Source organism: Peromyscus leucopus, chromosome 5 (assembly GCF_004664715.2).
Source record: "Peromyscus leucopus breed LL Stock chromosome 5, UCI_PerLeu_2.1, whole genome shotgun sequence".
Classification (NCBI taxonomy): domain Eukaryota; kingdom Metazoa; phylum Chordata; class Mammalia; order Rodentia; family Cricetidae; genus Peromyscus; species Peromyscus leucopus.
The window spans coordinates 63907837-63922180 of NC_051067.1; the positions used below are offsets into that span (position 1 = coordinate 63907837).

The 14344-nt window shown below is 46.0% G+C and overlaps 1 protein-coding gene across 2 annotated transcripts in view; it reads right to left on the reverse strand.

Annotated features, from left to right (window-relative positions):
* Nucleotides 1-13915, reverse strand: part of Bend7 (BEN domain containing 7) — an 86023-nt gene extending 72108 nt beyond the window's left edge. The window contains exons 1-2 of one of the 2 annotated variants that reach the window (XM_028895091.2): nucleotides 13515-13914; nucleotides 11191-11274 (exon numbers count right to left, since the gene is read on the reverse strand). In XM_028895091.2, the coding sequence (XP_028750924.1) occupies nucleotides 11191-11274; nucleotides 13515-13575 (145 nt within the window). In that variant the 5' untranslated portion in view covers nucleotides 13576-13914. Of the gene's footprint in view, nucleotides 1-11190; nucleotides 11275-13514 lie in introns of both variants that reach the window. The other variant, XM_028895094.2, reaches the window with a different exon arrangement.
* Between the last annotated feature and the right edge of the window lie 429 nt (nucleotides 13916-14344).

The following is a 14344-nucleotide window of genomic DNA, read 5'->3' on the forward strand; positions in this document are numbered from 1 at the left end:
AGAGTTTCTTCTAGTTGACAAATAAAGAATGGCCAAAGTAAACCAGGGGGAGTGGGGTCAGGTGGGGGCCACACATCTCTGCTGTGTCCCAGCACCAGGCTCTCCCTTCCAGAGGAGCATTCAAAGGAAGAACACTGAACTCGTGGAGAGATCCTAAAGCTAGCGTTCTGTGGCAGCAGCTCCCCGGACATGGTTCATGCAGTGCATATTAAGGTGCCCATTACAGTCTTGCTGTAATCGAAAAATTATATATGTGCGATGAGAATGAGTTAGTATTAATGGAAGAACCTTAACTTCTGCCTCCCCTGACTTTGTACTTTTTAGCTGTATCTTAACCTTGCATTTTTTGTGGGATTCTGTACATTTTATATGTAGGCATAAAGTCATGTTTGAGATATAATTCCATTAACCACATATGCAACTTCATAGTCTATTATGTTGCATCAACTTTTTCTGTAAAAATAAATTGTTAAGGATATTATTCCTGGAACAGAATAAATTCTTGGAATTACTGAGTAACTTATGTACCGTACCACTGTTCCAAGAACACATTACTTATTTTATCATGACAAAGTAAAGTTATTAATCTTCTGGCTTCCACTTCAACAATGAGAAATGCTGTAAGACGCACAGACACCTGCATTCCATTTCAGTTCAACTTTATATCATCCATAAACATCTCTGTTTTGGACACCTCATCCAAACAAATGCTACAGCATACTCTATGTAGCACTCGATTTTATGAAACTATAAAAGTTCCTTGCTGTTAATTACAGAGACAAATGTCTCATCACACATTTGGTTACCAGATAGCATAATTAGTTTTCTCCATTAACCTTTCAGATATAAAATTTGATTTCCAAGTAAAAAACATTATAAAACCCTTGGAACTCAAATAACACAGTATATTTGTACATGCTTGGAAAAAAATTTAATACTCAGAACAATTTTATGGATTCTTATTTACAAGGATACTGATTATCTGGAATAGGGAAGAAAATCTGTCTCAACTTTGCAATGATTTTAAATACACTGTCAAGTACAGATGTAATAAGCCATCCTTTGTACAGAAAGGAGGCACAGTAACCTGACCATCAAAAGAATGTGCCCTCCACCTCTCTCTGTTCATCACAGTCTCTCATCTGTGAGACAGACAGACAGACAGAGAAGGCTAAGACAACAACCAAACAACCAAGGGAAGAGTGTTCCGTCGGCTAATGGTGATGGGACAGTGCTGTGTCACATAACAAGGCTTCCATGAAGAAACCACAAACGAAACAGTGGACAGCCAGACTGGATTAGATCACAGTGTTGTAGCATCTTAGCTTTGTAAATATGTCCTATGACTGGCTTTCCCAGAGCTGTACAACTGTCAGGTTACCCCCCCCCCCCCGCCCTGGTTCAAAGCTAAATTGCCCGCAAATGACTTATCCCACACCATGGCCAGATAAGGATTATGCTGTAGGTCACATATGTAGGAGGCATGTTTGACACGTCTAACATGTGGCTAGGATCTACTGACATTTATGTACAGTTACACTGCCAACATGTTAAGGATCGAATGAAGGCTTCTATACCACTCCAGGGGACACTCCTATGAAAGAAAACTGTCTCTGTTCAATGTATTGTCCCACTCAGACTAGCTGACAATTGGTAGAAAACTACAGCTAACATGTTTCAACGTGGTACTCATTCCCTCAAGAATGGTTATTAAAGCTGGTGGTGGTGGCACACACCTTTAGTCCCAGCACTCGGGAGGCAAGGGCAGGCAGATCTCTGTGAGTTCGAGGCCAGCCTGGTCTACAGGGCAAGTTCCAGAACAGCCAGGGCTACACAGAGAAACCCTATCTCAAAAATCAAACAAACAAGTAATGGTTATTAAGAGCCTGTCCTGTACCAAATATTGCAATAGGAAAACAGTAAGCATTTACACTCAGAAGTCTTGCCCTTAAAGAGACTTAAGCTGAGCCTGGAATGATAAATAAAAGAGGACCATATAGAGGGTGGAAAAGGTCACTCTAGACTGAGCCCAGCAGCGGATCTTCCCAGGAACGTGCACTGCAATATTTGAGGACACCTTCACAAGTGATGTGAGTATCTACGGCCATGGAGGTAGAAGGTTAACACACAGGGTCACAAACAGCATCCTGTTTCAGAGGGATAGGTTGGGGGTGGAGGGCTCTTACTAACCTAGTGAAATAGGGAACAACACAATTAAAACTAAACACCCCATTGTTAGGGTTGACATATTTTACTTATGAAATGAGAGTTCCAGTTAGTTAATCAATGTGTCACCAGGGTAAGAACTTTTAAGAGGTAAAGGATTTGAGTAACAAGTTTTAAAGGGGACAGTTTCACTTCAAACCAAGTTTAAAACCAGACGCTTCTTTCCTTCATTCATCCATCAGCTGCTGATGTTCTGGGCAGAGCTGACTCTTAGTCTACGATGTAGCAGGGGAGGTCTATGAATAAACTACTTATGTTTCTACTTTAACAGGGATCCCAGGGATGCTGCGGGGCAGAGGCAGGGGAATGAATGCATGCTGACTACCTAGAGGAAGCTTCAGGAATGACAGAGAGAACCAGGGAAGCAGAAGATGGGTGGCAGGGAGTGGTGAGAAGGTGCATGGCCTACTGCCTGAGGAAGCAGGCCCGTTGTAAGAGTGAAGAGTGGCTGGTCCAGCTGAGTACTGACTGAGAAGGGCAGTGTCGGGAATAAATGGGAAGGAAACATGGTTTGTGCTGGAGACCATATCACGCTAAGGTGTGGGCCTTAACTAGAAAGCATTACATGAAGGGGTAATATCAGGCAGGGGAGCAAGCCAAAGCATGTCTGATACAGGAAGGAAACTAAAGGTGTCCCCTGGATCAACTACTCCATGTCTGGGCTTCTGGCATGCCCAGGCTGTCTCCCCGCTGCCGCTGCTGCATCCCTGTCTAGGTTGTTTTCTCTTTAATAATCGATTACTGTAAGAATGACAGGTTTTCTGTACCAATGTCCTATGTCTATTTTTAACTTTGAGATACTAAATACATTGTTCCAAAATCTTTACTTTTCTTATGGAAGTCCTTTATACTTTTTTTTAAAAGTATAAGCATTTTGTCATTGGAAGCAGGAAGGAGAAACTATCAATGTTTCAGAGTCTGCCCTTTGAGGACATTTTTAAATGAATCACAGTGTCGGACAAGTAAACTGTGACATCTACATTTCTCATTTAGATAGCAGTTGTTGAAAGACACAGTCTTTCTGAGAAAGGCAAGCTTCCCCAAGACAAGTATTGCCCCCGTGTGGGTCCTCAAGAGTGGGTGCAGAGGATGTCAGCCTCACTTGTCCCTTGTAGGGAAGTGTGACTGGAGCAGCTATGCTCATGGCCTCTGTTCCCCCAGAAAGGTAATGGCTGACAGGCTTATTGTTGGAATTGTATACTGTATGGCTTTATTTTCTTTTAAGTTAAAAACCTGCTTTGTGTGGACTCTGAGAACTAGACAGAGTAAGCCCCAGGTTTTAATGGGTAAGTCTCATCTAGGGCACTTTGCCTCTATGAAGTGGTTCCAATGTCATGGCAAGGTTCAACACAAGGAGAGCATGCGACCTTTCAACTTTAGTTTTCAATGTGTTACTACTGGCTTTTACATGCAAGTTTCTCTCCTTTTGAACTTCTCTAGATTTTTTTTTTAAAGAAAATATTTCTAAATGTATCTCACAGACTAACATCAGAAAATCCAAATTTTAGCTTTAACATGTGTGGTGGTTTGAGTGATAATGTCCCCCCATAGGCTCATATGTTTGAATGTTTGTTGCCCAACTGGTGGACTGTTTAGGAAGGATTAAGAGGTTTGGTCTTGTTGGAGGAGGTGTGTCACTTTGGAAGTTTCAAGCCAGGCACAGTCTCACTCCCTCTCTGTCTCTTGACTGAGGGTCAGGATGTAAGCCCTCAGTTACTGCTCCAGGACCATGCCTGCGGCCACTACGCTTCCCACCGCCATGATCACGGACAAACCCTCTGACACTGTAAGCAAGCCCCCAAATTAAATATTCTCTCTCTCTCTCTCTCTCTCTCTCTCTCTCTCTCTCTCTCTCTCTCTCTCTCTCTCTCTCTCTCTCCTCTCTCTCTGTTTTAGTGACAGGGTTTCTCCATGTAGCCCTGGCTGTCCTGGAAATCACTATATAGACCAGGCTGGCCTTGAATTTAGAGATCTGCCTGCCTCTGCCTCCCAAGTGTGGGGATTAAAGACCTGCACCACCACCTCCCAGTTAAATACTTTCTTTTATAAATTGCCTTGGTCATGGTACTTCATCACCGCAACAGAACAATGACTAAGACAGCATGATGGATTGTAAGGTCCTTGTAAAGACCTCTGCAGAGAGGTTCTGTGAGACACTAAAGTTTAGTTCACCAGTGTTGCAGAAGTTGCAATGGAGTAGTGCATTTTAAGATGACTCTTCTTCGGGTTGATGTAAGAGCGTGTGACATGTCCATGTACTTGATGAGTATCCAGAGACTGAGCAGGCCTGAGCCATTACAATCCCAATACTATACTCAGTGCTTCTGAGGATGGGAAGAGGAATCCAGGCCACGCTTGCCTCCAGGATTGGACAAGCTACATCAGGACAGATTAGGAGAGGTGGTGAAAATAAACCAACGTTCGATGTGACAACTGTTAAAAACAGGGCTGGGGAAGGATCTGCACGGTTACCTAGACCACAATAAAGCCAGGTACAGAGATAAAGACTAGGCGGTACATGGTGAGCACTGGGAAGGACTGATGTGAGCCCCAGTAGTAAAACATTCCAGGAAAAACACTTGGACTTTGGAGGAGATCGGGGAAAGGAATAACACAAATTACAAGCACAGTGCTTCCCAGTCTGAAGAGATGCTTTTTAGGACTCTATATGCTGAAGGAGAATCTGATGAAGTAGTTTGGCAGGCAGTATTACTCTATCACAGGAGGTACAGCTAATTCCTCAAGAGTTTTATTCAAGGTGTCATTAATTGTTTTAATTTTATTTTTAAAATGTGTGTGGGTGTTTTGCCTGCATGTATATCTGTGCACCACATGCATGCAGTGTCTGTGGAAGCCAGAATAGGAGGTCAGGTCCCCTGGACCTGGAGGTACAGAGGGTCATGAGTGTCATGTGGGTGCTGGGTCCTCTGGAGAGCAGCCAGTGCTCTTAAGCACTGAGCCATCTCTCCACCCCCCCCCCCAGCCCAGGTGTCATTAACTGCTAACCTGAGACCAACCCGAAGTTTTCTGAACCGGTCTGCTTTTTCTCTCCTGTGCTATAACTGAAAAGGCTTGTGGTGGAGGCAATATTGGAAGCGGACTTTAAACACCATCAGGACAGCCAACATTTCCATAGTAGTCTGGAGATGGGACAAGGCATGATAGGACGGCAGTGGAGACAGGAGAAGCAACCACAGGGCAGAGATTAGAATGCAAGGCGCTTCAGGGGCTATGAGAACAGACCAGTCTGACACAGAACATGTTCTCAGTGAGAGTAAGATAGAGGAATGGAAAGGTGAGCTAGGAAGACAATGAGCAGGAAGAGGAGGAGGAGGAGGAGGAGGGGAAGGAGGAGGAGGAGGAGGAGGAGGAGGAGGAGGAGGAGGAGGAGGAGGAGGAGGAGGCACACTTTCTCCGCGAAGCAGAAGCAGAAAGAATCTGGCCAGGCCACATTCACACCCAGCTCTTGTTACCGTAAGGCTCCAGGGTGAGTAAACACTGCTACAGACCCACTTCTCTCATCTACAAATGGAGATGTCTTCTCAGAACCAGTGTGAGCTAAACTAGGACCGTGTGGAAGTACACACAGGAGACCATGAACACCCCCCTCTTCCTCAGTGGTTCTGAGCTTCTCCAGCTCTGAGCTATCACCGACCTCCTACTTGGGGTGCCCCTCTTCATCTGCAGAAGTCCCCCTTGCTGGGGAGCAGGCACTTGGAGGCGGGGAGGTGCTGGCAGGATTCGACTATGGATGCGGAATGGTCAGTTCAGAGAAACACACTTGATTCTACTGACCCTGCAGAGAAGAGTCACTGGGTCAGAGCAGCTCACATGAGCAGAACGGGGAGCGAGGGAGGATTAGAGGCAGCTCTGCCATGCCAAGAAGATCTCAGAGCGGCTGTCTAGAGACCTGATTTTAAGTATGGTCAACGGCTAACCACTGTACGGCTTTATGCAAGTCACTTTTATCTATGAGCTAAGTCTCTCATTTGTAGAATAGGCGAGGGCCAAGGTCTACTTCCTAGTCTAGTAGTGGTAGTAATTATGTGATTAGTGAAAGCAGTGAATAAGACTAACTACAAATGCCCTCCTACTCCAGGTAGCCAGTAGCAGTTTAAGAATGACCAACTCTGCATCCAAAGCTACAATGTATCTAATATACACAGGAGACTTGCTAGCAATTGAAGCAGGTTGCCAGTGTTTCTGAAGCCTTTGGGGGAGCCTAGAGCGATCACATTGTGGTGCTGATTGCCATCTCAGAAAAAAACATGGGAGCTCAAGGTTTACTGAATGACGACTGCAGTACTCCAGCAACCTAGAGCTTCAGAGGACCACAGGGGGCACGTGAGGTGCTCTGAGTCTCCTTCACCCATCTCGGGGCAGCTCTGCTTTCCTTTAACAGCAGTGCATGCTGGGGGCCCTGCAGGGGAGTACATCTGAATAAGCGTGTCATGTGGCCAAGGGCAGGATCTGGGGGGGACACTGGTTTACATCCTAGTTCTCTCACTTCGCAACTCTGTAAACGCTCAGATTCTCCGACAGAATAGAATGACAGTACTTTTATTAGGATAATGAATGGAATAACATACAAAGTTCTTAGCATTATATTGCATCTGGCTTTTGGTAAGTGGTATCTACATTTGTCATATTCCTAACACACAGAGATGCCCCCTCACTGTACCATCCAGGGAGAGAAGCTTATATGAAGAGGGGCAGGTACAGAGACTATAACTGGGTGTGGTTAAACTTCTGCTAAGAAGGATAAGTGAATCATTTTAGATCCCCAATGCTGGTATTTAAGGTTCTGCCTTTTTCCATTTTCTTGGTTCCCTTGCTCCCGAGGTTATATCCAATCCTTGGCCTGCTATATGATGAAACACCAAGAGTTCTTTCCTTTAGGGATGGCCCCAGGCAGTACTTTTTGAGGCCATCTAAGAACTGAGGTGGGACCCAGGCTGTCTAGTCCCTAGGTAGAGTGGCTGTCCAGGGAGGGGCACCGCACTGTGGTCAGGGACTAAGTTCCCAGCTTGCAGCGGTGTATGGAAGTCTCAGTGTGTTCTCTTGAGGGACATTCTGGAGCCCGTGCGTGGTAGGGGCGGCTCTCATCAAGAAAGAGATTACTAACAAACCATGTACTTCATCTGCTGAAACCTGTGTTACTGAATGAAATATGGAGAAGACAAAACAAAACAATACAAACAGGGGTTGGTACAAATGCAAATGGAGCTCAAGAAATATTTACTAAATGAATAAATTAATGAGACTTGAACACCTGACGAAGAAATATGCCTCAGATTTATTACACCACAAAAGTAAATCTGAATTGAAATCTAAAGTATAAAAAGAGACTTCAGTTATATCACTGTTACAAAGTAACTGTCTCATTAAAAAGTGTCTTCTTACTGTTAAAGCCTCAATAATCCTTGACTTGGCTTGGTAGAGGGGACTTTAGGTTCTGTCACTAGTGGTACATGTTGTTTGCTTTTGCTCTTTTGAGGGACCCACCACCCAGCTCCCAAGTAAACACACATGGAGGCTTATTATTAATTATGAATGTCTGGTCTTAGCTTGGCTTGTTGCTAACCAGCTTTCCTTAACTTAAATTATCCTATCTATCTTTTGCCTCTGGGCTTTTCTTGTTCTCATACTTCTGTAAATCTTGCTCTTAACTCTGTGGCTAGCCCCTGATGTCTTCCTCCTTCTTTGGATCCTCCTTTCTTGATTTCTCCTTCTATTTATTCTCTCTGCCTGCCAGCCCCGCCTATCCTTTCTCCTGCCTAGGTCTTGGCTGTTCAGCTCTTTATTAGACCATCAGGTGTTTTAGACAGGCAAAGTAACAAAGCTTCAGAGTTAAACAGATGCAACATAAACAAAACAACAACAAACACACCTTAAAATAATATTCCACACAGGTACATCCTTTCACTCTGAGCTTTAGTTTTCATTATTATGGGAATAATAACTCCCCTGATTATTCTCAGATAACAGGAGAATATACTCTCCAAACTAAAGTACAACACTCACTTAAGGTCTAACTGTAAAGATACCTATCTGCTTATCACTGTGTTGGCCAGTACCACCCTTCTCACCAGGAATCTTCTGCCTATGCAAATCTCTGTAGTTCAAGGTCTAGCTCCACACCCCTACCCTTCCAACCAGCTCTTGTTCCTTTCCCTGTTCCTTTTCAACTGCCATTTAATCACCGTTCAGGAAGAGAGAGACACACAGTGCAGTGTTTAAAGCTCAGGCAGAATTTGCCCTAAGCCCTATCAAAAATGAGGATGATGACACTGTTACAGATGTGCTGTTACAGATGTGCTGTGAGGAGTAAACGAGAACATTCATACAAAGAGCCTTGCAGACTGCTCTCAAACCTTCATGGTGTGATTGCTGCATACTGCACCTCACTGCTTCCAGAACTGTCTTATCCCCACATCCCCCAAGGGACGTTAGTCCGCAGAGAAGGGTCCCTGTCCTATCCATTTCTGATCCCATTCACATTCCAGAAAGGGGCTCAGCTCACAGTATTTTCCCCACAGAAACACTTGAGTTCCCCTTCAAACAGTACTCAAATCTTCACTGTAGTTTCATAAAGCTAGCTTGAGAAAGTCAAAGTCCACAGGGTAAAGTTACCTCTTATAACCCTTAATCAAATCAAAAACATGTGAGTAATTCCCAAAACACTTATACAAGCCATCATTCTTGGGCGCTACTTTACCATGCTGCACTATCTAGCTGCCTAAAAATATTCCAAAGAAATAGATTTGATGTGGGAAGCTCTGCCAAACTCTAGGGGCTCTATTCCCCTGAGACACGTATTTGAATCTTATAGATGCAGAGCATTATAGAGAACACTCATGTCTGAATACAGAAAGTCTGATGTAAATCATGGTACTGTATGTAGTACTTTATTTTTTTTTTACAGGTGTACAGTTCTCAAGTATTTAAGTATCACACTCTCTTAGATCCACACCCTATGAATAGGCTTCAGCAAATGAAATAAGCCTGATATAAATCTATGTTTTAAGAAGAGTAACATAAACTGGAACACAGTCAACAACACAATTCCTAATTTCAGATACTATCTGGAGCTATTTCTTCCTCTAGAAATCATGCTTCCAAATCATCTGCACTTCTTTCTAATTGACCTGGAGGGTCTTTGAGAACCACAACAGGTACTTACTCAATCTCGGAGCCGTTGTTGTCAAAAGCCTTCTACAAACCACTTCCAAGATGAACTCCACATCTGCTGTTTTAATGTTATTCTTTTATCTTCAATTCAGATAAGGAAGAAAGAAGATTTGCCCTGTCCAAAAGCTTGCATTTTACTGAATTCCAAGTCCCAGCACCCTGCTATTCTCCATCCTTTCTTTCAGCCTATCTAATTCATTACTATCTAACATCACCACTATTTTTCAAGGAACTAATAGGAAGGAGTTTCAAAGAGACCTTTGCTGCACAAGAACTGAATCCAGAACATGATGTTCCACTTACATGAGAAATGTAAAATTTCTACCCGAAGGCAAATTCATTTTCTCAAATGGCTAAATCAAGTGGTCCTTAAGGAATTCCTCTGACCCAGGTTAGAGCTCTGAAGAGTCTGAAATGTGGTCAGCGCTCCCAACAGTAATAGGTGCTGGGAGTGGTGCTGGTCTGGGGAACAGTCTCTGCCTGACCAGAAAGAGCTGAGGGCCTGGGATGACCCTCCTGGGACAAACTGCCCATGTTTCCCTCTTTCCCCTTTGTGAGTGTGACTTCCGCCTGGTCCTCTGCACCCTTTGCTCCCTTTCTCTTCCTTAGACCAAAACAGAGAGAATGCACACTCCACTCTTGAGCTGTTAAAAGGTTTTCATCTGAAAACCCCACCAATGTGGGTCTCAGCAGCAATCCAGCCATAGGCATCTCCATCCCCGGTCACTGGGGAGTTCCGGCCCTTAATCTCAAGCCCTCCTACCTGACTTTCTCACATATTCTGCTTCCTGGTTAGGCAGTACCTGGCCCTCACCCTACCGCCTGGGGTTGTACAGAGTCCAGTGTGCACACAGTTGAAGGTAAATGTCATCATTTACCTCCACTTTGCCTTGTTAAGCACTTTTAGAGGAAATATCCTGGACAGTTTGATTTTTGGCTCCAAGGCTGCAGATGACAACTGTATATGTAAGATTCTTCATGTATGTGCTTTAGCCTCATGCTACACCTGGCAAACAGGCTACCCTTTTGGGCACAGGGAATAGCACTTGTCAGAAGGGTTAGAGGAGGCTGCATTTGACCCTGAGGTAGGTAAACCGGCAAGGATGGTGGCAGCTCTCTCGTCTGACCACAAATGTTAGTGAGAAGGACACAGCCAGGAAACAAAAAAGCTGTTCAGTAGTAACTGGCACTATCAGGAGGTGGTTAGGCAGACAATCGCACTTTTATCCTCCTTACACTTTTTGACTATAGATTTAATTTAATTTTGTCATGGCAGGATTAGCAACCAGGCCATAGAGGTGAAGGGACATTATAATAAGACAGCACATTAATCCTCTATCCCACCCAAGGCAGAAGCAAAACCAAACAAATAGCAGCTTCCTGGAAATTGAATTTCTGTTATCCAGATGTCAAAGATGTAATACCCCAATTACACAAACTATTGCCAGTGAAGCATGCCAGCGAATATGCAATGTAAATGGGGTGAGCACCGAGCTACAAAACTGCGCAGTCAGCATCTGGCTCCGTGACTGAGTGATAATTAGCACTGTGTGTAGACACTAATAAACATTTATGTCTGAAATTACAACTTTTAGCAATGTTAATAAGGGATATATTGGCAATCTGTAAAATAAAAGGTCTTGAAAAGAATGTCATACATTAAGCAATGGCAGACATTTCCCGCTCTTGCACAGTCCCCCTACCCTGCCCCTGAAATTGCAAATGGCCACGACATGCTGTTTTGCTAAAAAATTAATTGACATAGGAACCTACCTAAAAAAATGGGTTGTGTCTCTTTGGTCTCCCCATTAACATCGTTGTTGAATTCTGAGATCTTATACACCTCATGGTGATAATCTGGCACGAGAAAATAACTGAAAATTAGAATTTTAATGACTTCAAGAAGTAGGAATAAGCAATTAAAGACTCCCATTCTCTATATGTATAATTTATAGGTATATTTTCAAGAACTCTCACAGAAATTATAGTCAACAGTAACCATTCAAACTTTGCTCACTGCCAAGCACACAAACTTGAAATATTACCTTGACTTCACAAAACAGCCATGCTTGGTTACAGTTTTCACAGGAAATTTTGCCCTCAGATACCAATGATCAGGGTTCATTTCTTTGAGATAGCAAATCTATTTGTACGAAAAAGAAAAGTCTTGCCAAATTGTAGGCCATGGGAGTTTCCCAAATTCATTTCCACAACCCATTTTTGTGAACATATCCATAGTAGCATGCTTCAGAACTGCCTCTTTACTCAGTTTAAAAGCACATTAAAAAAAAAAGATACTGATGCTTTATTTCAAAAAAAGTACACTTTGAAAAGAAGCAAGATTTTTACTTTTCACATAAGTGAGTCTTTTGCATTCAACTACTGCACTTTATTGAACATGCCATAGTTTATCCTGCAAAAAAAAAAAAAAAAAAAAAAAATTGAAAAGCACTGCACAGCAGAATCGGGCTCATCATAAAAAAAAAAAGAAAAAAAAAAACAAAGGAAGAACTTGCTATGTCAATCGAATTTTCCAATACAACATCTCAGAATCTCCTGTGGAAGCTACAGCACTTTGGTAACGTAGTTCTTTACAAAGCGGGATCACTCAGGTATGAAAACGGAGGTCTCTTTTCCTCAACTATCCAAACTTCGGGTGGGTTTGTTTGTTTGCCTTAGATGTCACAGGACAACACAACAAAACTACCCCCTTTTAAGATAGAGTAAGTCCCCTGAGGTCATTAATAAGAAAGCAGCCTGATTCCTGAATGGAGCACATTGTATCAACTGGGCCATGACACATGGAGAGATTTACAAAGTACAAAAACCGAGTAATCAACATCCTTGTTGGTGGGGTGGGGTGTACCAAGAAAGAGTAGCCAAATATTTTGAATACATACACTATTTCAGGCCTCTATCATTAAACAGTACAAAACTAAATTAGGGGAAACACAGATGAGCAGATCCTCAAAATGTCTATAATTAAACCATTTCCAGACTAACCAAAAGTGGGCTTTCTAGAATCCTCATTTTAGCTTAGCTGAGTTTGAAAAACTTGATGGCTTGAAATCACCCTCCAATGTCCATCTGTTTGCACGTGACTTCTGCAGGTCCTTGGAACAATCACGTGGCTCTCTACTCTGATGCCAACGCCAGATAAAAATCACTCAGGGAAAAGTGGACAGATTCTGTGATTTGGCTTTGACCTCAAGTGGATTCAAAGATATTTAAAGAGGGTGGGCTGAAACAAGTATTAGGACTTGTGCCATTGCGACAGGAAGGGGGGTCACCCCTCTCATTTATTAAGGTGACACACGACATTTTGACAGGTGTATTCCTTATCTTGAGTTGTCATCATTTTTTTTAAAAAGACTCCAATCAGGAAGATAGCTTTGAACAAGTAACAGAACCCGGAGGAGACACTATTCAACTTTCTCCTCCTCGAACAAAATAAAGGCATAAAGAGTGTGCTGTACACCTGTTAGTCGGCAGGACCTAGTTGGGTTTTTTTTCTTTCTTTCTTGTAATGACACTTGTCTGACTGGTATGCAAGCCAGTCTTAAGACACCCTTCCACCCAAATCACTCAACTAGAAAAGATGCTGTATGTCAACAATTTCTGTTTTGAGCTTGGATCCCTAATGAGCTGATTCTTCTTAAAAAGAACAATGATCATCTTCCCCCCACCCCCTTCTCTTTGCGCGGTGGGGGGAAAAAAAACGAAAACAAAAAACAAATCCCAGTATATGCTCGGCCTGCCGGCCAGGCAAACCCTCAGCCACCCCAGCCCAGCGGCGGCCGCGGTGGCGGCGGCACCCCCGAGCGGGCTCGGCTCCCCGGTGTCATTGTTTGCTAATTTCCTGACGTGCCCTCCGACTTGTTTACCTTCAATAGCACCCCGTGGGTCCCCTCAGGCACAACTTTGCCCGCGGCGGGGCGTGTGCGGCCCGCGGGGCCCCGGGTTCGGGCGGGGACGAGGGGGTCGTGGCGGGCGCGCCCCCGGCGTGGAGCCCGCGGGCGGCCGGGGCGCGCGGGGCCGAGTGCGCGGAGGGAGCGCGGCGCCGGCTTCCCGCCGCTGTCCCCGGGCCGGCCGCTTACCTCGGCTCACCAGTTTGAAGCTCTGGGATTTCCTGCTTCTTTTCCTCTCGGAGAACTCCATGGTGCGGGCAAGGTGGCGGCGCGGCAGGAGACCGAGGCGGCGGCTGAGGCGGGCTCGTGTCACCGCCGCGGAGCCGCCGGGACCAAGGTCCGCGTCTCGATCGGCGGGGGGGAGGCCGAGCGAGGGACGGGAGGAACCACCGCGAGCCCCGGCCGGGGGCTGCGGGCGCGGGCTCCCCGGGCGAAGTTGTCCCCTCGCGCGGCGCCGCCTTCCCGGTGTCTTAGGCGCCCCCTCGGTGCCCCCTCATGCCGCCTCGCTCTTTCCCGAACGCCGCCCGCCGCAGCCCAACTTTCCGCGGGGAGCGGGGCCGGGCGGGGGCGCGGAGCTGCGGGGTGCTCGCCGCGGCCCGCCTGGGCTCAGCCTGCGGACGCGGCCCGGGGGACGCGGCGAGCCGAGGGAGGGCGGCGGCGGCGGCGGCGGCGGGTGCGGAGCGGCGGCCGGGGCGCTGACCGCCCCCGCGGGAGGAGGGGCCGCGCCGGCGGAGGGGGCGGCGCCGCCGGGACCCCGGGGCCACCTGCTGGCGGAGCCGGGCCGCCGCCATCCCCCGGGGGCGGCCGCCGCCGCTGGCCTCGGCCACACCGCGCCCCAACGAGGCACGGAGGCCGCGGCTCAGCGTCCGTGGCGGCCCGGGCCCACGGAGCTGCCCCCGGGCGGACGCTGAGCTCTGCGGGGCCTCCCTCCGCCGCTCCGGGAGGCGAGCTTGCCTTTAGAAATAAGCCAGGGATCGCGGCTCCTCCGTGGCCAGCCTTCGCTCTGTCTTGAGAGCCCG